The 25,838-nt window shown below is 45.4% G+C and overlaps 1 protein-coding gene across 2 annotated transcripts in view; it reads right to left on the bottom strand.

The window, feature by feature from the left end:
* Positions 1-10,247: 10,247 nt before the first annotated feature.
* SNX4 (sorting nexin 4) overlaps positions 10,248-25,838 on the bottom strand; it is a 54,667-nt gene continuing 39,076 nt past the window's right edge. For both annotated transcript variants that reach the window (XM_084802155.1, XM_084802154.1), the window contains 7 exons: positions 23,052-23,113; positions 20,851-20,916; positions 18,881-18,970; positions 17,227-17,326; positions 15,736-15,881; positions 13,455-13,569; positions 10,248-11,373 (listed from right to left, as the gene is read on the bottom strand). In XM_084802155.1, coding sequence (XP_084658281.1) covers positions 11,326-11,373; positions 13,455-13,569; positions 15,736-15,881; positions 17,227-17,326; positions 18,881-18,970; positions 20,851-20,916; positions 23,052-23,113 — 627 coding nt within the window. In that variant the 3' untranslated portion in view covers positions 10,248-11,325. The remainder of the gene's footprint in view (positions 11,374-13,454; positions 13,570-15,735; positions 15,882-17,226; positions 17,327-18,880; positions 18,971-20,850; positions 20,917-23,051; positions 23,114-25,838) is intronic.

Raw genomic sequence — 25,838 nt, forward strand, 5'->3', positions numbered from 1 at the left:
AGTGTGGACTGATGTCCCAACATTCCCTTTAAGGGTGAACACCCATGACCTGACTTCTTTCCCTCAGGCCCACCTCTTAAAGGTTCAATCGTCTCCCAACAGTGAGCCAAGCCGTTGGCACATGGGTCTCTAGGGGAGATTTAACATCAAGATTGCCCAGAAGGTGAGGCGGTTGCCACTGAGCCTGCCAACCTGAGTTGAATTCTTGCCTTGGGATCCACTTGGTGGACAGAAAAAACTGACTCTCAGAGTTGCCCTTTGACCTTCACATGTGTACCACATTCACACACACAATAATAATGATGGTGATAAATACAAATTCCTTTCAGGTAAGATCTTACCTGGCCTGGAATTGTCCATGTAGAGGAATTCGCAAAGATCCACTTACCTCTGCCTCCCGAGTGCAGTAATTAAAGGCACACGTCATCCCACCTAGTTAAATAAGTTTTTTTGTTGTTGTTTGGTTGTTTGGGGTTTTTTTTTTTTTTTTTTGAGACCGTTTCTCTGTGTAGCCTTGGCTGTCCTAGACTCTTTGTAGACCAGGCTGGCCTCGAACTCACAGAGATCTGCCTGCTTCTGCCTCCCCGAGTGCTAGGATTACAGGAGTGCGCCACCAAGCCCAGCCTTTAATAAGTTCTTTTTTTAAAGACCCAAAACATAGCTAAGTGGAAAGAGGAGCTCATTCCTCAAACACAACCTTCTCTTGCCTCTCCTCTGAGGGCCCATGATGAAGGCCTTCCAGACGATGATTCTGAGACAGTCCAAGGCCGAGTCAGCCCCTCAAATTCACTGTACTCCGTGCCTTGAAGCCAGCTGTTCTAAGCTGTTCCAGGGTTCAGGGAATAAAGTGTAAAGAAGGGGTTTAGGATGTTCTAGAAGGTAGAGGTCAAGTCAAGGTCAGGACGAGAGGGAGCTGTGGTGTGACCAGGGAGTGACAGCATCTTGCTGCACAGGGTCCCAGGACGGCCTTTGTGCTGTGTGTAGCCGTGGTTTACAGCTTAGCGTTGATTTTCGGAAAAGAGCCCGCTCCTCCTCCCTGCTCGCCCTTGTGCAATTGTTCCGTGCGCAGTTGCAGACACTTGTACTAATTAGCAAATCTCTTTTTTGTGTGTGTGCCTAGTTAGGGCCCCGAGTGGGGAATCTACAGATTGAAGAAAACTCACAGTGCAAAGGAATGGAATCCACAGCCACCCCAGCCTCCTGGTCTCTGGTTTGAGTCTCTAAACAGGCAGTGTGGGGTGTTTCCTTTGAATCCTCAAAAAGGCAGTGTTTCTGACTCACTGAATGGCCAACTGCACGGCTCATGAGGGAAGTTGCCATCAAAAGTGCAAACTCAGTCTCCCAGGAGTCTCTGCTCCTTTCTCCTCTTCTAGCCTTCACCACTCCAGTCCAGCCCAGCTCCTGGCCCGGCCCTCACTGGCCTGCTCCGACCCCCTCCCCACCTTCCTTCCTCCCATTCTCACCAGGGCCCGTTATCATATGAAGAAGATCTGTGTCTAGACACAAGGCTGCACAGCCATGGCAAAGTCACCCTCCTTCTCCGGCCTCAGTTTTCTCACAAATGGGAAAATGGGGTTGTTTCCTCAAGGAAAATGAGAAACCCTGCAGGGAACACAGAAAATGTTTGGTTCATGGGATGCTGTTATGCTGTCTGGCCTAGCCTGGCACTATATAGCCCAGGCTGGATTCAGAGTCACATCAACCCTCCTGTTCAGCTTCCTAAGCGCTCATGTCACAGGCATAGGCCACCATGCCCACACTGTCAGGTTTCAGACTATGACGTCAGGAGGGCAGGGGGGCCGCCATGGCTCAGGGGAGAGCTGATGCCAGCTGAGGGGTGGGGACTCCTTGGACCACTGGGTCACTCACTGTTTTACTTGTGTTGGCAGCGGCTGTAAGGAGCAGCCTCCAGCTTTATGGTGATTCCCCCGGGGTCTGGAAACTTCTCCACTGGGTATGGAGTGGACAGGCATATTATGACCAGCACCTGGCTGTGACCGGTCCATCCTGTGTGTGAGTTCAAAGTTCTCTGTTCCTAAAACACTGTGAATGAGGAGCCAGGCTGGTCTTAGGCTGACAGTGCCCATGTGAAGAGAGATGTCTGTATGTCAGCCCTAAGCTGGAAGAAACAACTGTGGAACCGTGACTGGACACTTTCTGAGGAGACAGACCCCGCCCACAAGGGTGAGTGGGCAATGCCTGGCTCTGTTGCCACCTGCTCTGTCAGCAGTCAAGTGAAAAATGGCCTTTTAAGCCATCCATGCACGTGCGTGTGCACTGTGCCGCATTGTGTGGTAAGAAACCAATATATTTCACGAGCTGTGCCCCATTCCTTCTCAGAATGGGTCTTATCATGTTGTCCAGGCTGGGAATATACCTGTATGCCACTATTGCTGGCTCCCTTTCAAAACTGTATTTCAAAGGTAGAAGAATTACACACCCCACTGGGGAGAACAAAGAAATGAGAAGTTCGCATATGCCTAGATTATGCCCATATCTCTCTCTCTCTCTCTCTCTCTCTCTCTCTCTCTCTCTCTCTCTCTCTCTCTCACACACACACACACACACACACACACACGCACACACACACACACACCCCTGGCTGGGTATGTGGTGACTCGGGACCCTCTCCCAAGCCCAGAAGCCCCCACCCGCCAGAAGCTAGGCAAGCACACGGGCTCCCCTTGCAAGGCTTCCCTGACCACTGTCTATACACTGGGTCCAGGTTCTAATACACTGTCCCAGGGGAAGGTCACCTCACAGCCAGCACCACCAGGGCCGTGCCACACACAGAGACATCACCATGAGGTATCTTCCAAGCCTGGCAAGTCCTCGGATTAATTACACTGCTGAAATCTAGGTGGAAAAGTCCAAGTTGAAAGGCCTGTTTACTTTTTTTTTTTTTTTACCAAGTAATGTGACCCCTTGGTTAATGTTTATTTTATTGAATAATCTAGTTTTAGTTACATCAATAAAGACTCAATGCTACTTTTTACAAGGGGGAAAAAATTCAACTACAGGTTTCTCCCTGGTCCGTTGGCTCTACTGCCACCTAGTGGCACATCCCTAGAGTGCAGCTGGCCATCTGGACATCCATCACTGTCCCTGCCTGGCTAGAGTCCAGGACTGGCTTACAAGAAAGTAAGGTAGCCAGCCTGATGCAAGTCTTCTCTCTGAATTTCAATTTCTATGCATTAAAACAGAAACTGCTCCATGTGGGGGGTGGGAGGCTGTTACAATCAAACGATCTACTACCATCTACTACCTAGACTCTGTAACTATTCAATGTCTTGCTGGAGAACTTAATCTCCTTATGGAGTGGTTTTCCAGCTTTATTTGTGTGTAGGTGGTGGTGGTGGTGGTGGGGGGAGCAGTGGGCAGAAGAGATGGCTCAGTGGTTAAGAGCACTGACTGCTTTTCCAGAGGTGCTGAGTTCAATTCCCAGCCACCACAAGGTGACTCCCAACCATCTGTAATGAGATCTGGTGCCCTCTTCTGGCCTACAGACATACCAAATGTGCAGGCAGAACATTGTGTACATAACAAATAAATATTTAATTTTTTATTTTATTTTATGTGCATTGATGTTTTATCTGTATGTGTATCTGTGTGAGGGTGTCGGATCCTCTGGAACTGGAGCTACAGTTGTGAGCTGCCATGTGGGAGAGAGGAACTGAATCTGGGTCCTCTGGAAAAGCCGTTCATATGCTTAGCTGTTGAGTCATCTCTCCAGCCTCTTTCAGCTGTTTTTAGTGACCTCCTGGTCTCATGATTTCTTTTACTGACCCAAGTGAAGATGTTACAGACCACACAGGGCCCCCTTAGTCAGGCACGGTGAACCAGAGGTTAGAGAGATGGACGACAGATCAGGAGGGGCAGGGCAAATCCAGCAGGTGACACTAACACAGAAACAGAGAAAGTCAGCCATGTATACGAGTACTGGCAAGGGCTGCCTGGGTGGTCCAGGGAAGACTAAGTTAGGAAATATTAAGAACAAGTAACTTAGCTGGGTGGTAGTGGTGACCTCCTAGCACCCGAGGCAGAGGCAGGGGGTGATGAATCTTTGAGTTCGAGTCTAGCCTACAAAGTGAATTCCAGGACAGCCAAAGATACACAGAGAAACGCTGTCTCAAAAGACAAACAAACAAACAAACAAACAAAAAACACTTAAAAAACAAAAACAGAAAGAATAACTCTGCTGTAGACAACTGAAAATTCTAGGCCTACAAAGTGAGTTCCAGGACAACCAAGGATACACAGAGAAACCCTGTCTCAAAAAAAAAAGAAACAAAAAACAAAAACAGGAAGAATAACTCAGCTGCAGACAAGTGAAAATTCCAACTTTATCAAATCTATAAAAGTCGAGCATGGTGGCACATACCTACAATGCCTGTAAACTTGAAGGCTGAGATGGGTGGATCTGGAGTTTGAGGCTAGCCTGGGCCACACAAAAAGACACTAGCATAAAAAAAGGGGTGCAGAGGCTGGGCAGTGGTGGCACATGCCTTTAATCCCAGCACTCAGGAGGCAGAGGCAGGTGGATCGCTGTGAGTTCGAGGCCAGCCTGGTCTACAAAGCAAGTCCAGGACAGCCAAAGCTACAGAGAGAAACCCTGACTCGAAAAACCAAAAATAAAAAAAGGGTGCAAAGGTAGTTGTCACTCAAGTGCCTGCCACACAGACATGAGGACCCGAGGCTGAGCCCCAGCCCTTGTATATGGGCACAGCAGCATGTACTACAATCCCATTGCTGAGGAGGCAAGGACACGCGGGTCCCCGAGCTCACAGGCCAAGCAGTGTAGCCAAATCAGTGAGCCCCAGATTCAGCGAGGGAACACAGCTTAGCGAGGAAGAGAGAACCGCCTCCATCAGACTGGCCTGTGGGCATGCCTATGGGAAGGACATTTCCTGCATTGCTAGTTGATGCGGGAAGCCCCAGTCCATTGTGAGCAGTGTGGGCCTGGACTGTCTCAGAGCCAGGAAGCAGGGTTCCTCCGTGGCCTCTACTCCAGTCCCTGCCTTGAGCTCCTGCCCTGCCTTCCCTTGACGGACTGAAACCTGAAGGCTAAATAAACACTTTTCCCCAAGGTGCTTTTTATTCAGTGTTTCTATCACAGCGACAGAAAGTGAACCAGGACACAGACCTATAAGGAAGGTTAAAACGCAGAACGGAAAACTTGACAAAATCAGAACACTGAGCAACCCAGTGCTGTAGGAAAGGAGCATTATCTTTTGAGACAAGAGTCTCACAGTGTCGCCCAGGCTCTACTACAGCCCCCAGCAGCTGTGCACCACATCTGGCTACGTGGGAGGTTCTGATACATCTTTACTATAGTTGGCAGATGAAGTTAAATGAAACACGTGAATTCCACCTCAGTAACGAGTGTGGTGGCCTGCAGGGTGCACGGATCCCTGCAGCTGCCCTCCACACCCGCGGGACATTTACCACACTGAGCTCCTTCCATCCTAGCCCACCAGCCATGTCAGCACTTCTCGCTGTTTCCTCTCCAGGAGAGCTTCAGCGAGGCTGGGGCTGGGGCCTCTAAACAGAAGCCCAGCGAAGCTCTCCCAGGGGAGGTTGTCCAGGCACAGGAGGGGGGCTGAAGCCAGGCCCTATCAAGCAGTTGAAATGACCTTTCGAAACGCTGTGAGGCAACAAAAGGCCGACGCTTTGGTGCTTCCCAAGTTTGTGTGCTAGGATGTTAACACCCAAGGCAACAGTGTTAAAAGGTGGTGCACACGTTTAACCTCAGCACCCGGGAGGCAGAATCAGGTAGATCTGAATTTGAGGCCAGCCTGGGCTACACAGAAAGACCCTATTTCAAAACAAACAGAACAAGTGGTTGGATCACGAACTGGTTAACACTGATTATGAAAAGGCTTGAGGTCATTCTGTTTTGAGGCAGGCTTTCTCTATGTAGCCATGGCTGTCTTGGAACTAGTTCTGCAGACCAGGCTGGCCTCGAACTCAGAGAGATCTGCCTACCTCTGCCTCTCAAGTGCTGGGATTAAGGCTGTGTGCCACCACTGCCTGCCATCATTCAGTCTCTTATGCTATCTATCTATCTATCCATCGATCCATCTATCTATCCACCCACCCACCTATCTTTCTGAGACAGGGCTGCATGTAGCCCAGGATACCTTCATATTCTATATAGCTAAGGGTACCCCTCTACTTCTGCTCTCTCCTTCTTCCTCCCTCGATTCTCTACACAGTCTTGTCTTCTCCCATGTGTTGATACATCAAGAAGGCAGATGCAGCCTCTCCATCTTGGGCTTCCCCCATCTCCAGAATTGTTTTTTTCGGACACAGGTCTTGCTATGTAGTCCTGGCTGGCAACAGGATGACTTCAAACTCACAACAATCCTCCTGTCTCGGCCCCCTGAGTGCTGAGATTACACCTGGCAAATACGCCTTTATCCTATCTAGAATATCCGTTACGGTCACATAGCTCAGGCTCCAGGGTCTGCACACGGCCTCTCAGTGCCCTTTGCTTCCAGGCAGTGTCCCTGCCATGGGGACCCAGGTGCCCCACCAAGAGCTTCAGTTTCCACATCTACCAGAGGACAGGGGGTTCGGTTACCCCTGGGCTGGTGCACACCCCTCACACTGAACTCGAGCTAGGCACACAAAGGAACTAACTCCCAGGGCTCCAGTGTCAGGCAGATATGGGAGCTCCCCAATGTCCTGCCAGCTCCTGAACGGGCTGATACCAAAATCAGATACAACCCCTGCCTGGCCTGCTCTGTGGGGCCTAGTTCATGTAGAACTGCTTTAAAGCCACCTGGCAAGAGGTTGTCACTGGCTTCCTGCTCACATGCCAGGGTGTCACATACCAGCTCCTGTGTAGGAAGGCATTGGAGAGGAATTTGCAGCCTTACCCGCCTGCGTCCCTGGGTAACTGAAGCAGCAGTGTCAGCAGTGTTCACCTCAGGCCTTCCCACACACCTGTCTCACAGCAACCTCCACCAGGCGCAGAGCCTCACTTTATCCTTCTGAGGTCACCCTCCCAAGATACTGAAGAGGCAGTGGAAGTGGCAGCCACAGGCACTTGGGAAAACCACACAGGTTCAGGGGACAACCTGTCAAGAATTTGGAAATCTGCACTAATTGGCTATGAGGCATTTCCCTTCTAGTCTTAACTACTCATGGCTTTTTGTTTTGTTTTTTTGAGGCTTCTCCCCCACTCCCTTGGGCAACGGGGGGGGGGGGTGTGGTGTGAGGGAGGGTTCCTAGGCTTGTTGCCTACGCTGGTCAGTAATTCATGGACTCAGTGATCCTCCTGTCTCACAGTCTCCTGAATAGCTGAAGTACATATCCAAATAGGCACTACACCCAACTAATCTTTCCTTATTGATTGAGACAGGGTCTAACTCTGTAGCTCAGACTAGCCTTGAGCTCTGGATGATGATCCCGCACCTCATCCTCCCTAGTGCTGGGATCATAGGCACGAACCAACATACCTGGCCAGTTTGTCTGTAAAAGGAGAGAAAATCATATTTAAGCTTCTAAAGATCCTGGAATCCTTCCTTTGAAAGAACTAATTCTACTTAGGGTTCAGTAAGTTCTGAATCGAAGCTACTAATGTGACAGATGTGCGCCACATCTGGTAACATGGGAGATTTTGATACATCTATAATATAATTGACAGATGAAATAGAACAAATTACAGTAAGGAAACCACCTGAACCCCACCATTTAGAAAGTTATATAATGTCCTATAAGTGTGCACTGACCCCTGTAGCTATTCTAAACACATACAAGACATTTTCTTGCACACTGAACTAGTTCCAGACTTACCCTTCACCATGACGGAGGGGAAAGGCTTTGATGAATTAGCCCTCATCTGAGCTGCAGGCAGGTAAGGGGAGAACAGAGCCCGCTGTTCTCTAGCAGTCTGCACCCGGCACACTGACAGTGCTGGTGTCCTCTTTGGGCTTGACTGCTAGTTACGATGTGACAGTCCCACTGAGGTATAATGTGTTACATAAATCTACATAAACGTAGCCATATAAAGCCATGATTCCTCTCCTTTCCCTACACCCACTTACACACGCACGGTCAGTGAAGCAGGAAAGCACAGGGAACAGCTCTGCAACCTGTGACGCTACTGGGTTTGGGCTCTACACACACCCTGCTTCTAACAATGCATGTGCCATGGACACATCACTTTTAAAAACCCATTTGTCCATCAATAACTATTCATGCCAGGTGGCGGTGGCTTACACCTCTGACTCTAGCACTCCAGCACTTGGGAGGCAGAGGCAGGTAGATCTCTGTGAGTTTGAGAACAGCCAGGGCTACACAGACAAACCCTGTCTTGAGGGCGGGGGGAGTTGCTTCCACATTTCAGCTATTATGAGCAAAGCTGTATACATCCTTTGAAACTCTGTTTTCCATTCCTTCAGGTATTTACTCAGAAAGTGGCAATATTGGACCATATGGTGGTTCTATTTCTCCTTTCCCTTGAGACAGGGTTGTCCTATGCAGTCCAGTCTGTCCGCCAAGTCACTAAGTGACCTCCTGAGTCTTGGGTTACAGGGCAGGCCAGGGTGTCTGTGTGTGTGTGTGTGTGTGTGTAAGTAATCAATCTCAGGGCTTCTCTCCAGCTAGTCAGGCACTCTATCCACAGAGCCACACCCTTCAGTTCATGGGCCAAGGGATCCTGTTGTTTCAGCCTTGTGAAGTTGGGATTATATGCACATACCATTTATAGCTCTGACTCATCTTTCAAAACAAATGCCATAAGTCTAAGAAAACCTATTATATTCTATTAATGTCAGTTTAGGAAAGAGGCTTTTCTCTGGAGTAGGGGTAAGGCTTTACTTTGTAGCTCACACTGGCCCGGAACTCACTATGTAGCCCAGGCTGGCTTCAAACTTGTGTTCCCCTGCCCGCCCCCAGCACCTGAGTGCTGGGATTATAGGCATGGACCACCACTCTGCGATCAAGCCTGTCATCTACTGTATCTTCTTGTGGCGTTAGGAACAAAACCAGGGCCTGACACGTGAAGGGAACTCTCTATGAGCTACAACCCAAGCCCTAGGCTTGTGATTTTTTTTTGAGACAGGATTTTTCTGTAGGCTTATGATTTTTAATTACCACATTTTGATAATCAAATAGGTGTTAGAACAAATAGAAAGAAAAATCTGCATGCACACAGATAACTTTTGCTTCTACCAATGTTATCTTTTTAGAAACTATGGCAAAGCCAGGCATGGTGGCTCATGCCTTTAACTTAGCACTCATCTATGCGGGTATCTATGAGTCCAGCCTGTTCTACATAACCACTTCCAGGATCGGCCAGGGCTACATGAAACCCTGTCTCAAAAAGACCCAAACCAGAGAGCTGGAGAGATGGCTCAGCAATTAAGAGCATTGTCTGCTCTTCCAGAGGTCCTGAGTTCAATTCCCAGCAACCACATGGTGGCTCACAGCCATCTATGAGTTTTAGAGTGTATGCAGACAGAGCATTCATATAAATAAATTGAATAAATAAATCTTTTTTTAAAACTTGTTTAAAAAAAAAAAGAACTAAGGCTGGGTGGTGGTGGCCCATGCCTTTAATCCTAGCACTTGGGAGGCAGAAGTAGGCAGATCACTGTGAGTTCGAGGCCAGCCTAGTCTACAAAAGTGAGTCCAGGACAGTCAAGGCTACACAGAAAACCTGGTCTCAAAAAACAAAACAAAACAAACAAACAAACAAAAAAGAAGGGCTGGAGAGATGGCTCAGAGGTTAAGAGCACTGGCTGTTCTTCCAAAGGTCCTGAGTTCAATTCCCAGCAAACCACATGGTGGCTCACAACCATCTACAATGAGATCTGGTGCCCTCTTCTGGCAGGTAGATGCACATGCGAGCAGAATATGTATAAATAATAAATAAATAAATATTAAAAAAAAAAAACTAAACCAGAGGGGGGGGGAGTCTTTTCTAATTTTAGTATCTTATTTTTCTTTTCTTTTCTTTTTTTTTTTTTGGTTTTTCGAGACAGGGTCTCTCTGTAGCCTTGGCTGTCCTGGACTCACTTTGTAGACCAGGCTGGCCTCGAACTCACAGCGATCCGCCCGCCTCTGCCTCCCCCGTGCTGGGATTAAAGGCGTGCGCTACCATGCCCGGCTTAGTATCTTATTTTTCAAAACACCAATATTAGGCTACTTTAAAACACAATATGACATGCTTTACTTTCTCACACAAAATCAGATATTTCTATGTATGGATCATCTTAAAATAAAGAATCTTCTGGAAATAAACACAACACTTCCTTTATTTATTGTATAAGTTTGGCAAACAGCACAAAAATCCAGCAATATTTTAAACATGTAAAAAAGTCAACTGTTAAACAGTACTGAGTGTAGTTTAAAACATTAGAAATAATGAGCACACAGCTAAGATTCTGCAAGCTACAGAGAGCACTTGGCTTCTGAACATGTGCCATGAGACACACACGAAGACACAACGACATAATTTATCTTTACGAAAAATCACAGCCAGGCAACAGAAAAGCACATCAATGATGGAGGTACCGGCCCATGTGTCACTGCAAGTGCCCTACACATGGAAACGGTGCATCTCGTACCATGAAATGCCATGTGCACAGAGCCAAGCAGAAGAAATTGAAGCTTGCTGCTAAGGTTAGCTACTATTTGAGGATAATGTTCAATTAAAACTTTCTATATAGTGATTCCTAGATCATAATAATGTATTGATACCACTGCAAATCTCAGAAGCTGAGACTCATTGTTGGCAGTATAAAATTTCTGACCAGTATCAAAATTTTGGTGAAACACAAACTGAAGGCATTTTCTAGTGTACCCAGATGGTACAGGCATCTATGAACAGGGGGGAAAACTTCACAATAAGTTTCTGCTGAGCTTTGTCAAACCAAACAGCTCAACTCTAAGGCAAGATAAAATAACCCTACAGCAGAAGTGGGTCCTACCAAGTAAATACAGAGTCTCGTCTTGGGCAGAACTCCCCCACATAAAGATCTGAACAGTTGGCATTGAGAGAGAGGAGCACATGGAAATTAACTAACACCCTGACATTCAGTCACTCGTTCAGAAGCCTGACCAGTCATCTGTTGGTATATCTTATTAAATTAACTTTTTGGAATCAGCACCAGTCCCCAAAACCTCAAATTATAATATTTATTCTTCATTAAAATGTATCTTTTTGTGCTATATGAACACAACTATACCTAAGATAAAGAAAGTTGATTTATTCAATTTACCATATGTTTTATGTATATTACACAGCAAATGAATTTCCTTTTACTTGTGCTTCGTTTTGGGGCATTTGATTGAAGAGAAAGTTACTTCTGGGGATTACATCTTGCTGAAGCATTCCTTGGCATTGGTCCAAACTTGAATTCCCTGAAAACAAAAGAAACTTTATAATGTGGTTCTATACAACAGACCTACAGCTAACACTGTAGCACTGTAACAAACTGGGCATCTGTTTTTGATTTGTTTTTTTTGAGACAGGATTTCTCTGTGTATCCCTGGCTATCCTGGAAAACACTTTATGGACCAGGCTGGCCTCCAACTCAAGAGATCCATCTGCCTCTGCCTCCCGAGTACTGGGATTCAAGGTGTGCACCATCAGGCTCGGCCTGGCTGGGGCATTTGTAAACATCCCCCGAACGCCAGGAAGACTGAGGTATCTACTCTCACACTCTTGTTCAATATGGTCTTGAAATCAAGAGAAAGAAATGAAAGGTACACAAATGGTACCGAAGAAGTCAGATCATCCCTATTTGCAGATGATACAACCCTGTGCTTGAAAGACCAAGACTAACAACCTGGGCTACACTATTAGGCCCTATTCTGAGAAAAGGAACCAAAGAGCAGGTGAGATGGTTTACCAGGACCCATATGCACACATCCTCTCCCAATATGTGAATAAGCATTAAAAAAAAAAAAAAAAAAAAAGGACACAGGGTTTCTCTGTGTAGCCTTGGCTGTCCTGGGCTCACTTTGTAGACCAGGCTGGCCTCGAACTCACAGAGATCCACCTACCTCTCCCTCCCAAGTGCTGGGATTAAAGGCGTGCGCCACCATCATGCCTGGCTCTCCTTGCCTTTTAAGGAATCCGAGACTATTGACTTTTTCCTGGGCACATCCCTAAAGGATGAGGTTCTAAAGATCATGCCAGTGCAGAAGCAGACACGGGCTGGCCAGTGACCAGGTTCAAGGCATTTGTCGCTATTGGGGACTACAATGGACACGTTGGTCTTGGTGTTAAGTGCTCCAAGGAGGTAGCCACTGCTATCAGAGGGGCCACCATCTTGGCCAAGCTTTCCATCGTCCCTGTGTGGAGAGGCTACTGGGGGAACAAGGTTGGCAAGCCACACACTGTTCCGTGCAAGGTGACAGGCCACTGTGGCTCTGTTTTGGTTCATCTCATCTCTGTCCCCAGAGGCCCTGGCACTGTCTCTGCTCCTGTGCCCAAGAAGCTACTGATGAGGGCCAGTATTGATGACTGCTACACATCAGCCAGGGGCTGCACTGCCACGCTGGACAACTTTGCCAAGGACACCTTTGATTCTATCTCCAAGACCTTACAGCTAACTGACACCTGACCTCTGGAAAGACTATGTTCACAAGTTTCCTTATCAGAAATTCACTGATCATCTTGTGAAAACCCACACTAGAATCTCTGTTCAGAGGACCCACGCTCCAGCTGTGGCTTTCACACAGGAATTTTTAATACAAGAAAAATAAGGTGAATTAAGTCTGTTAAAAAAAAGAAAAGAAAAAAGACCCTGTTAGGCACCAGATGTGGTAACACATGCTTATGATATTAACACCTGGGAAATGGAGGCAGGAGTGAGAGTTTGAGGTGAGCTTGTTCAGCAAAGTGAGTTTCAGCCTAGCCTGGGAATCACAGTGAATGTAAGTCAAACCTAGGTCATATAGTGAACTCAAGACAGTTTGAGCTACATCTATTATTTGTTAGAGCATCTAACACTTATGAGAATGTATTTGAAGGTCCTGCTCAAGAACAGCATGTATGTAACCAAAGTCTTATTGTGTACACTTTCCAACACAAATTATCAACAAAGTGACTGACATTGGACTATAGGAGTTCTTTCAAAATTAAGTTGTGGAATTAGGAAGAGTTAGTAAACGAGTAAGAGAATTTACACAAACATATAAGCTCCTTCTTACTTATTTATATATATCTCTCTGTGTGGCACATACAGGCACAGATTGCATGGAGGTCAGCAGACAACTTGCAGGAGTTGGAGTGAGGTCTGTGGGACGTGGGAATCATAAATTCACGTCGTCGGGCGTGATGGCAGCACCTTTACCCAGAGCCATCTCACTGGTCCTTTATTTTCTGAGCTGGGTTCTCGAAGGTCTCAGGCTGGGTTCTCACACCTCTAGGTTTACGCAGCACTCTGCTAACTAAGCTACCTCCCTACGTCACGCACCCTCACAGGGCAGGCTACCTTTTTGCACATGCTGATCTGCATAACAGCATAGCTGATGAGGGCTTCCTTTAGATCCCGGTTCTTTTGTTCTTTGAAGCGTTCGATATCAGCCCATGCATTTTTCACAAATTCTCTGAAATAAAACACATAGCCATGTTTATTCTTGTTTAAAGAGACTGTATATTACACCCTAACCAACCAGTTTGTTACAGCCATTTTCTCCAAACTGAAACACCTTCTTTCTACAGGGGAGAGAAACTAATGCCACTTGTAAAGCTGTGGACTTAGAAAGCCACAAGACTTACAAGGCCCCTCACAGCGTCACAAAAGCAGTGAACAAACACCAGGGACAGTGTCACTTCTGTGGAGCTGCCTGAAGCTGGGAAGGAGCTCTAGGGTTTGAGTGTCATAAGCCACCCATCGACTCATGCTCCTGTAAGTAACCCCAATGAACTCACTGGCTCACTGAATAGGGCAGCTGTCTCTTTGGTGTGTCACCTGAGCCCTAACTGGAGTAAACAGACATCTGTTCATATCTGCTCAGGTAAGTTGTGCCATAGTCTTTTCAAACTGCCTATGTAGGGGCTGGAGAGATGGCTCAGAGGTTAAGAGCACTAGCTGCTCCTCTAGAGGTCCTGAGTTCAATTCCCAGCAACTATATGGTGGCTCACAACCATCTATAATGAGATCTGGTGTTCTCTTCTGGCAGGCATACATGCAGCGCTGTATACATAATAAATAAATAAACAAACAAACAAACAAACAAACAAATCTTTAAAAAAACTGTCTATGCACAGGAAAAGCCATTGTTTGCATAAGATAGCTAGTTTTCCTTTTCCTACAAAGTACGTGAGAGGAAAGCAGAGGTATCTGACTACTCTCTTATACTATGCTTACTATTTCTGTGTACATAAATACTTTTGGTCACAACAGCACTACCTTCAAACAGATATGGATGGCTCCTTGATCTACTCATAGCATTATAGGTGCCACAGGAAATGCCTGCCTTGGTTCAATGGAACATATATATTGATAATGAATCCTGATTAGCATATACATGTTTAAGTGACAACCTGGGGATGCAGAGTTGGCTCAGAGGTTAAGAGCACTGGCTGCTTCTACAGAAGCCTGGGGTTCCGTTCCCAGCAATCACATGATAGCTTGCAACTGTCTAAAACCCCAGTTCCAGAGGATCTGACACCCTCTTCTAGCTTTCATGGACACTAAGCACGTACATTATGCATACACATACCTGAGGCAAATCACTCATACACATAAAAATGAATAAATAAATAAAATAATAAATAAAATGACAACCTGGGTCTTAAGATGACCCTGGATGCAGTGGCAGGTCCTTGGAGCCCCAGCTACTAGGGAGGCTGGAATTGAAGGGGAACTGGACCTTGGGAGTTCACACAAGTTTGGGTAACAGTGTGACTAAGCCCCCACCATAGCCAAATAAATGAATGAATGAGTAATTCCTACAGGCATCTTTTAATTATATTAATGAAATTATATTAATTATATTAAACAAATTATATTAATGAAAACTGACTTTGTCTAAGAGCCCACAGTTCCAAAAATTAACAAAGCTACTTAAAAAAAATATCTATATCTATATTCCACCACCCCCTATGCATGCCTTTTTTTCCTCCAAGACAGAGTTTCTCTGCCCTGGTTATCTTTGAACCCATTCTGTAGACCAGGCTGGCCTCTAACTCAGAGATCCGCCTGCCTCTGCCTCCTGAGTGCTGGGAATAAAGGTATGCACCACCACTGCGTGGCTAAAACAACAGATTGTCTGTATTAACCTACTTCCTCATTTAGAAGAAAACAGAAAGAAAAAGAGCAAAGCGATGAAAGCAGAAATATTTATGGAACAACTATATCCCAAGCCTTTATACAAGGTATGCCGGGAGTCCAACCTCAGTTACTGACTCTGAAGGTCCCATAACCCGCCAGGACCAGCAGCACACACAGAACTATCCATGCTGTGGTGGACGGGAGGCTCCACTGTGAAGCAGCACTGTGCTGTGTCTGCAGGATGATCAGGCTTTGTTAAATGGGGTTGAAGAAAGGGTTCAGAGAATGTGCAAAGAGTAAAAACCATGAAGTATAGGACCATAAGGTTACAAAGCTGATCGCCCTCCCTGTAGTACACAACTACTTCTAGAACATCGTTTGTTAGCTCCAGCTGTGCGTGCGGTCAGCACACAGATGTGTGCAGGGAAGCTCACAACGCAAGGGCTGTCACCCCAGAGCACAGCACCCACCCTGGTTAAGCACCACAGTGTTTTACCTGCCTTCCAGGTTCTTAGACTTCAGCTGCTGCTCCCCCTCACTTATCTGCTCTTCTAGCACCTTTATTCTGGCTTCTCTCTGCTCTGGAGTTTCTTGACCAAAGAGTTTGGTAGTCATGCCCTTCAGTGAGAATGTTCTCACAGTCTAGAAGGAAACGGAAGCAGATGAACAGACAAGGTGTGGCACATGCAGAGGTTCCAGCATGCGCCACAACACAGGTGAGTCAGGGGACCCGTAACAAGTGATGACACGACAGCCACTGTCTGCTTCCACCAAAGCTGGGTATCTAGGGGTCAGTCAGAGGCAGAAAGTGGACTGTGGTTTCCAGGGCTGGAGAGAAGAGGACTGTTCAGCAGGAATAGTTTTAGTTTCAAAATATACAAACATTCTACTGGTTGTAAACAACGTAATTATACCCAACACTACTTGAAAATAGTCATAATGGTACTATCTTTTTGGAAATAGGTGACTTCAAACTCAACAGAAACTGCCTGCCTCTGCCCCCAGCTGACTTCCTGAAAAGTGCATGAGACTGAAGCGTGTCTCTGTGCGCCATGTGGCTGAGAAGCAGGGCACCCTCGCTGCTTCCCTGTTCAGAACCTGTCTCTCATCATATCAGCTAATGGACTCTAGCCAAGTTGCTGGACGGCACAGAGAGGTTTAGACATGTACATACCACACCATAAGCAGTAAAGAATACAATATATTCTCTTCTTAGGAGAGATGTAGATTATGATTGGGTAAGGCTTTCCAAAGCCAACTACGTTTTAAAAATATTTTAATTTTTAAAATTTATGTGTGTGAGTATGTGCATGGTCATTCAGGTGCCCAAAGAACCCAGAAGATGGTTCCAGGCCCCCTGGAGCAGGAGTTGGATGTGATTGTGAGCTGCTTGATTTAAATGCTGAGAATCAAATTCTACAAGAGCAGCAAGCACTCTTAACCACTGAGTATTTCCCCAGCCCTGAACTTAAAAGTCCTGTAAAACATCTTGACTTATTAAACAGGACTAAAAGGACCACAGTTTAGATGGCTGTTATTATTTTTTTTATATATATAACACTAAAGAAAACAAAAGAGGCAGGAGAGATTGCTCAGTGATTAGAACATCGGCTGTTCTTTCAAAGGATACAGGTTTGGTTCCTAGCACCCACATCAGGATGGTTGGAGGCTCACAAGCACCTACAAAAGTTCTAAGGGCTCCAATGCCCTCTTCTGGCTTCTGGAGGTACTGCACTCAAAGAGCATATGCACAAGTACATGCACGACGCATACACAGGCAGCGCCTAATGAGTCTTTTTTAAAAAGGACGTCAAGACAGTGTACTCTAGGCAGTAATTTTTAATCTGTAATAAACCCTCCCCACCACAAAAAAAAAACCATAAAAAATTGTAAAATGCCTCCCTCCTGAGTCTCCTGAGGCACAGGCATCTTATGCATTACACCTGCACCCCTGCTACACCACACCAGAAACCTGCAGAGCACTCACCCCAGTGGCCAGCTCCTCGCACTGCTGTTTCTTGGAAGCCAGGTCCTGAGCAGCAGTCTCCAAGTCATACTGCATAAGCTCATGCTTCCTACACACAGCCCTTGGGGGGAGCAAGAAAAACCATTAAAGGTTTGTGGGTTTGTTTGTTTTTAAACATATCAGAAATGTGTTCAGAAGCCCTGACTAGGTTCAGGGCTTTTTGTTGTTGTTTTGTTTTGTTTTTGTTTTTTCAAGACGGGTCTCTCTGGGTTCAGGGCTTTTGTGACCATATTTTCAAGTTTAAAATGTGGTAGTCCAGCCGGGCGGTGGTGGTGTATACCTTTAATCCCAGCATTCGGAAGGCAGAGGCAGGTGGATCACTGTGAGTTCGAGGCCACTGACAAAACTCTCTGTTCCTCAACAGGATTCTTTCTCCTCCCTCTCCTGTGCCCCTCAAACTTGGAAACAGGATCTTGTTACTATGTGGCCATGGGTAGCCTGTTACTCACTCTGTAGACAAGGCTGGCCTTGACCTCACAGAGATCTATCTGCCTCAGCCTCCTGAGCACTGTGACTAAAGGTGGGCACACCATACCCTGCCTCCAACAGAATTCTTATGTTGCTTTTCAAAGTGACAGAAAAACCATAAGCTAACCCTTTTAGGAAAATGATTTTTCTAACTTGAATTAAAAATAAAAATAAAAATAAATCAAAAGCCAGGCATGGTGGCACACGCCTTTAATTCCAGCACTCGAGTGGCAGAGGCAGGTGAATCTCTACAAATAGAGTTCCAGAACAGCCAGGGCAATCCCACAGAGAAACCCTATTTCAAAAAACCAAAATAAAACAAACAAACAAAAAATCAAGGTGGGCAGTGGTGGTGCATGGCTTTAATCCCAGCAGGGGCACGGGAGCTCTGAGTTTGAGGCTGTAGAGCAAGTCCCAGGACAGCCCGGGCCACACCAAGAAACTCTGTCTCAAAAAACAAAAACAACAAACAAACAAAACAAGCCAAAAAAATCAAAGAAAGGAAAAAAAAGTGGTAGTTTGAAGAAGAAAGGACCCTATATGTTCATATATATGAAGGATTGGTGCACAGTTGGTGAAATTGTTTGGGAAGGATTCGGAGGTGTGTCCCCAGGGGTGTGTTTTGAGGCTTCAACAGCCTCTGCCATTCCACTTAGCTCCCTCTCCAGCTCTCTGCCTGCTGCTTGTGGATCAGAAATGAACTCTCAGCTACGGCTCCACCGCCATGTTTCCACCATGAGGTTCATGGACTAACTTGCAAAACTGTAAGCAAGCCCCAGTTAAATGATTTCTTTTGTAAGCTGCCTTGGTCATGGTGTCTCTTCATAGACAGAAAAGTAAGACACAAAAGAGGGAGGGAAGGGGAAACATACTAACTTTTTCTTATCCAGGAAGCCTATCTAGAGAGAACTCAGTTTGTCTCTATAGGGCTCTATACCAATCTTCAAACTGGAAAAGAGCAGGAAGAAACAGACAGGCCAGAAGCACTAACAGGAAGCTCTGGTCAAAAAAGGCTTTAAGGGCAGAACTTCTCACTGTTAGGCCTGACAGGGAGTATACTGGGGGCCTCAGTACAGGGTCTGACAGAGAGAAATCACTTAAAAAGCAGCTACTGTCTACATCTGCGGGGCAGCTGTTAGATACTCACCGCAGTGCTTCTGCATAGAACAGATACTCCTTTAGCTGATCTGCATAGTGCTCTTCATCTTCCAGAATATCATCAATAGAAGAAGCATACCTGAGTAAGACACAAGGCATCAGTAACTCCAACTGTGTCAAGAAGCATTAATGTTTTAAAGAAGCGACAGCTTACAAGCACTTATGACTCCATCTGGGGGATCCTACAGCCCCTCCTGGTCTCTGTGGTCATCTACACACACACACACACACAATCTTTTTTGAGACAGGGGTTCTCTGTGTAGCCTCATAAATAATTTTTTTAATCTTTAAAAAAAAAAAAGCTCAGCTGGGCATGGTGGCACGCGTCTTTAATCCCAGCACTCGGGAGGCAGAGGCATGTGGATCGCTGAGAATTCAAGGCCAGCCTGGTCTACAAAGTGAGTCCAGGATAACTAAGGTTACACAGTGAAACCCTGTCTCAAAAAATAAAAACAAACAAACAAACAAACAAGCTCCTTTTCTTCATTATTCTCCTAAAAGCTACAATTTTAGTTTTGGGGTTTTTTTTTTTGGTTTTTGTTTTTCCAAGACTTGATTTCTCTGTGTAGCTTTGGTTGTCCTGGACCAGGCTGGCCTCTCCCTCCCCAAGCACTGGGATTAAAGGCATGGACCACTGTGCCCAGCTTACAATTTTAGTTTTGACTATGATGTATATAAATGACCTAAATTGGATTACTTTTTATATAAAGTGTGAGATTTGGCTCAGAGTTTTGGGTGTTTTTTTTCCCTCTTTTTCTGTGTAGGAATCTACTTTTCCAGCAGAGCTTATAAAAGCAGACTATAGAAAAGTACGCATCTAAAGCTGGTGGGGATAGTGCACACCTGCAATCCCAGCAGGGGGTGGGGTGGGGAGGGCAACAGAGGCAGGTGGATCTCTGTGAGTTCCAGGTCAGCCTGGTCTACAGTACAGAGTGAGTCCACAACAGCTAAGGCTACACAGAAAACCTTGTCTCGGAAAAAAACCAAAACCAAACAAACAAAAGAAAGAAAAAGGAAAGTATGCCATTCAGTTCTTCTACTAAACTCTTTACAGCCACAACATAGCTCTACAGTTAATCTTGAAAGCTAGATGCTTTGTCAAAACTGGTTTGGGCTATTTTAACATCATATAGATTTTAGAATTTTTTTTTTTTTTTTAATTTTAAGATAGGATCTCACACAGCCTTACTATGTCCTTGGCCTCAGAAACTCCTTTACTGCTAAGTACTGCATATATAGCTTATTAATGTGTCAAAGTCCAGGGCTCAAGGACCCTCTCGCCTCAGGTTCTGGCACGTGGCACCATGTCTGGTTAAGTATAGTAGATGTAAATTTCAGACTGTAACATTCTTTTACTACTAGCTGGATAAGGAAAATTTCCCTCTTTAACAACAAATCCCACTATTTATGAAGCCAGCTTTCTACCCAGAGTGTGCTCTAGTCCTCCAGGAAACCTCTCAACAGTCCTCTCCAGCGTGCCTGCCCTGCAATCACCCTCACAGACGCTCTGAGCATTGTTCCTCCTGAATTGTCCCCGTGATGGCAGCTACAGCTCTGGTTTCAGCCTTACGGTTTGTCCAGCCATACAGAGCTCAAGCTCAACAGGAGGGATTCAGACCCACAGTCTCCCCAGCTCTGGCTGGCAGTGCCAGCCCCTACTCTGTGGCATGGCAGTAGAAGCTGGGAGGTGAAGAGCCATATTAACAGTGTTAAAGTGTGTCGAATAACTTTCCTGTACACACTGAAATGCACATATGGATTTTAATCTTTCTTCTGTTACTGCATGAATTAGACCAGTTGTGGAATACATGTATTAACCAACCTTGTATTCCTGAGAGGAACAAGTTCCATCTACACATGCAAAGCATTTCTATACAGTCCACTAAACTTGATGACAGCTGAAGAGTGACCAGGACCCCACTGAGCAGACCAGCTACACCTGGCCCTTCAGTTACTCACACGTCCATGTGGTGGCCGGCACTCTGCAGCCCATCGCCCATTTCTTTCTCAATGGCACTCCACTCACTAGGAGAAAAGAAAAAACAAAACACCATGAATTAGCTCTAGGGGTATTATTCAGTGGAGTCGTCTACAAGACTCTTTTTTAGCTAGACCCATAGCTGGACTTATTTTCTGTGACTCAAGTGTATTGGTTTTCCCTTAAAACTTAATAATTAAAGGTAAGAACACAAACACACAAAGCTAGGGATATAGCTCAGTTGGTAGAACACCTGCCTCCCTTGCTCCTGACCCCAAGTTTGAGCCTCAGCACCATATAAACCAAATGTGGTGGCATACCTATAATGCCAGCACTTGGGAGGCAGAGGCAGGCAGATCTCTGTGAGTTCTAGGCCAGCCTGGACTACATAGTGAGTGGCCAGCCAGGGCTACATAGTAAGACCCTATCTCTAAAGACCAAGGGCTAAATCCCAGAACCCACATGTTGTACACATACATATATGAAGGCAAAACACCCTATAAAAAATTTTAAATAAACAAAACATGCAAGCCACATACACATACGTACATACACCACACTCCCAGTTTGGTACTGAGGACTGAATCCAGGGCCTCACAGAACTAGGCAACTGTTCTCCCCCTGAGCTATACCTCCAGCCTTCACACAGTATTCTAATCACTGAAGTACCATAGGACTGCGGCACTCACCTTGATAGTCTTCATAAATATAAAATAGCAAAAATAAAGACAGAGGAAGTATTCTGTTAGACAGCAGTTTCCAGCGATTCCCCCAGGCAACCAACAGAGACAGTAAAGGGCCTGAGTCAGGAGTCTCACTCAGCCTATACAACTCCTCACCACTTTTTTGTTTATAAATGGCTGTTGGAGGTTGGTCTGATGTATTTTGATGCTAATTACTGCTTGCTGTGCCTCAAATTATACCTTGCCTAAGAGCTTATTCCTGTTTTACCAATAAAAAGCTATCACACCTGGGCAGGGCAAATAAGATAGGCATAGCTAAGGTTCCCAGGCTTTGAGAGACAGAGATGATCTTGGGAAAGAGGAGAGACCAGAGGAGAAGAGCAGGAAGGAGAAGGCTAGCACCATGGGGTAGGCAGGAAGAAGCACATGGCCAGTCTGGAGGGAGATTTGGCCAGACAAAGAGCACTAGCAAATATTTGGAATTATGGATGGGAGGTAGCTTGATAGAAATTATTTGAAGCAGATGACATGGGATTGGGGCAGGTAGCTTAGGGGATTAGTATCTGTCTGCCCTGCCCCAGGTTAACTAAGGCTATTTTAATACATAACAGGTGTTATATATATGTGTGTGTGTTTCATTGACTGCTAGCAGGTTAGGAAATACTGCTGTAATAATAATTATAGGCCCGATAATAAACACTACGTCATTCTGGTAATTTAACCATAACAAATGGCTTTAAAAGAAAAGCATTTGTTTAAAAAGTGAAAGCTATTACTACAGGACATCAGTGAATACTGTTCTGCAAGGCACGATGAAATATGGCTGTATATCTCAACACCCAAGAGGCAGAGAGAGATAGGTGGACTGTTTAAGTCCGAGATAAGCCTGAGCTCCAGGACAGCCAACGCTACAGGACTAATTAAGCCCTGCCCCCAAATCTTCAGGAATCTAGGGAAATGGCTCTGTGAATAAAGCGCTCACCACATAAGCTGGCGGACCAGAGTCTGGATAGCCAGGACTCATTAATATGACAGTCTGAGGCAGGCACAGTGGTACGCAACTATAATCCCAGCACTCGGGGAGACAGGCAGGAGGATTTTTGTGAGTTTGAGGCTGGCCTGGTCTACAAAGTGAATCCAGGACAGCCAAGGCTACACAGAAAAACAAAACAAGACAGCTTGTCTAAGATCCCAGCACTTGGGAGGAACAGAGGATTCCCAGAGCAAGCTGACTAGCCAGACTAATCCAAACTGGTGAGCTCTAGATTCAATCAAGAGAACCTGCCTAGATGATAAGGTAGAGAGTGACCAAAGGTGCCCACTGTTAACCTCTGAGTTCGACACACACCTCAACATGTGCACCTATGCACATTCTAACACACACACACACTCTTAAAAAATTTAAGTGTACTCTCCTGGCTCACACTACTAGCATTTTAAAATCCTGTTTCTAAGCCAAAAACTAGTTAGAGCTAAATGTTTGTTTGTATGACACTTACCTAAAAACTCTCCCATAATTCCCATGTACTTTATACACACCATAGAGTCGATCTGCAACTCTCTGAAATATTTAAGAGAAATTGGTATTAGGGTGAAGTCATATACAGATTACTTTTTAAAAATTCATACATATTCTTAAGAGGTGGAAAAAACCCGTAATAATCATGCTTAGTACAACAAATCAAGAAAATACAGAAAAGCACTCTCCAAAACTTCACCAAACACAATCACAGAATGAGTGTGCCTACCATACTTACCTGTGTTGGCAGTCTTTCCAGTCAGTTGTTAATTAACTCTGCCCAGCATGCTGGCACTAGCGTTACTGACACCACATGATATAGCTGTATAAATCAGAGTCCATAAGCTCCTCTTTCATAGCTTTTCCAGTTTATAATGCTATAGAAAGCATCTCTGAGAGGCAACCTTTTCCCAGTGTATGCTGTATGGAAGAGGGCACTGGATTCCCTGGAACTAGCTATGAGTTTGCTGGTAACCAAACCTGGGTCTTCCCCAATAGTGCTCTTGACCTGAGCCATCACTCCAGATTGTTTCCATCAGAAGAAATCTGACAGCGCAACCCTGACTATCCACCTGCCCTCTGCTCTGGAGTAAAACACAGATAGCCTTTCTGAAGAAGTCGTTATCCTGACATGCTATTACGTGGTGGACACCTACACAGCCTTTGCTCCTGTGAGTTCCCTAACAGATTTCCACGGTTCTGAGATTTAAATTTCTAGCTGGGCCTGGTGGCACATGCCTCTAATTCCAGCACTAGAGGGGCAGAGGCAAGTGCGTATCTCTGAGTTCAAGACTTGCCTGGTCTACAAAGTGAGCCCTAGGCCAGCTGAGTCTACATAGTGAGACTCTGCCTCAAAAAAAAAAACTAAAAAGACTCCTGATACAAGTGGTTTCCAAAGGAGCTGCGTATGGTTTTCTTCTGCCACCCTCTTGCCTGAGCTGCAAACACCAGGTACTACTGTATTTATAAACAACTTGGCAATAAATATTGAATACAGTGTGACTAAAATTTTCATCTTTAGAAGTTAGCAAAGTGAACTTATGTTTTTAGAATATTAATAAGGTCATATTAAAAATGTGATTTTTACTTATGTGTATTGTGTCTTGCCTGCATGTGTGTCTGTGCATCAGGTGTATGCAGTATACAAGAGGACACTGGATCCCTGGAACGTGAGTTACAGATGGTTATGAGCCATCTCCCCAGCCCCTGAGTGCAGCTGTCACACAGAGCTGGGAAACTACGCTAGCATGTTCCAAATCTTTATGTGTCTTTAGGTGATAAGGACATGCCCTCCATCAGGCGGCTCTGGGCCAACCAGAGGGACTCACTGCGTGCCAGTTCTCCTCCATCTTTTGTCCATATCTATCTGTAGGAGGCGGAGAGCATGGGCTCCTGAGGCAGACTTAGGGTCTCATTCTGGACCCCATATTCATCTCGTGGGAGGTATTAGAGCTTATTAACTTAACTTGTCTATTTTGAGCTATATAACATGGGAATGAAAGGACCACCCCCTAGGGTCATTAAATGAGGCTATCTTAACACACTTTAGCATCAGTGCGCAAACAACGGTCAAGAAAAATATAAGTGTTAGTTTTCACTTCCCTTTGCTTTACCTCACAAAACAAAAATGCCCTTATTGGATCTCGTTGCTACAGGCACTCACTCATCGATGTGACAAGAGTTAGCACCTACTATGTGATGGGTAAGCATTAGTCCCTTTTCTAGAAAACGAATTCTCAAAGGTTACAGTATTGGCCTGCTGTGAACAGCAGAGACCAGTTACAAACTCAACCTCTTGGCTCTAAGGCCACCTGCTTTGCTTAAGTAATTCTGTTTGATTTGTGTATTTAACTCATACCTAGCTGTAACATAACCTTTACCATTTCAGGTTTTAAAGGAATTTTCCACAAGAGAAAAGATAAATACCTCTCTCTGTTTATACTTTCATCTGTTTACAGCTTACCACCTGTCATCTTTTTGTTTGGTTGGTTTGGTTTTGATTTTTTTCAAGACAGGTTCTCTCTGTGTAGCCTTGACTGTTCTAGAACTCACTCCATAGACAAAGTTGGCCTCAAATTCATAGCGATCCACCTGCCTCTGCCTCCTGAGTGATGAGATTAAAGGAATGCGGCACCAACACCTGGCTTCACCACTAGTCTTAAGCAGTATCTAAGCCAGCTGTTTCTCACCTTCCTAACGCTGCAATTGAAGTTCCTTGTGTTGTGGTGACCAATAACCATAGAATTATTGGCATGCTACTTCATAACTGCATTTTGCTACTGTTATACATCATATCGTAAATATTTTTGGAGACAGAGGCTTGCCTGAGGGCTTATAACCCATGGGTCGAGAACCTGACCTAAGCCATCTTCTACAGTTGACACTAAATTGGGGAAAGACTGGTTACATGGATCTTTCAGTGTGAATTTTCAAGCCTATGTTCATGGGGGTCTTTAACCTTCTGGCCTTATGTCACGTCACTCTGCTGTTACTGTCTATGTCTCATGACCTTCATTCTGATTTCAGAGCCCTATCTCAAAAACCGAGTTAATCAGAAGGTATCACATGGTTCCACTGATACAGTGAGAACCTCAACTTGATTCATACTCAATGTATAGAATTTCAAGGTAGGGCCCAGGGGTCCTGCTCAAACTAAGGCATCAGCCAAGGACAATACAGGCGGTAAACCTTAAACCCCTACCCAGATCTAGACAATGGACAAAACACTCTCCACAGTAGAGTGGAGAGTGGGATATTACTTTCTCAC

Source organism: Acomys minous (assembly GCF_964271855.1).
Source record: "Acomys minous genome assembly, chromosome: 11".
Lineage (NCBI taxonomy): Eukaryota > Metazoa > Chordata > Mammalia > Rodentia > Muridae > Acomys > Acomys minous.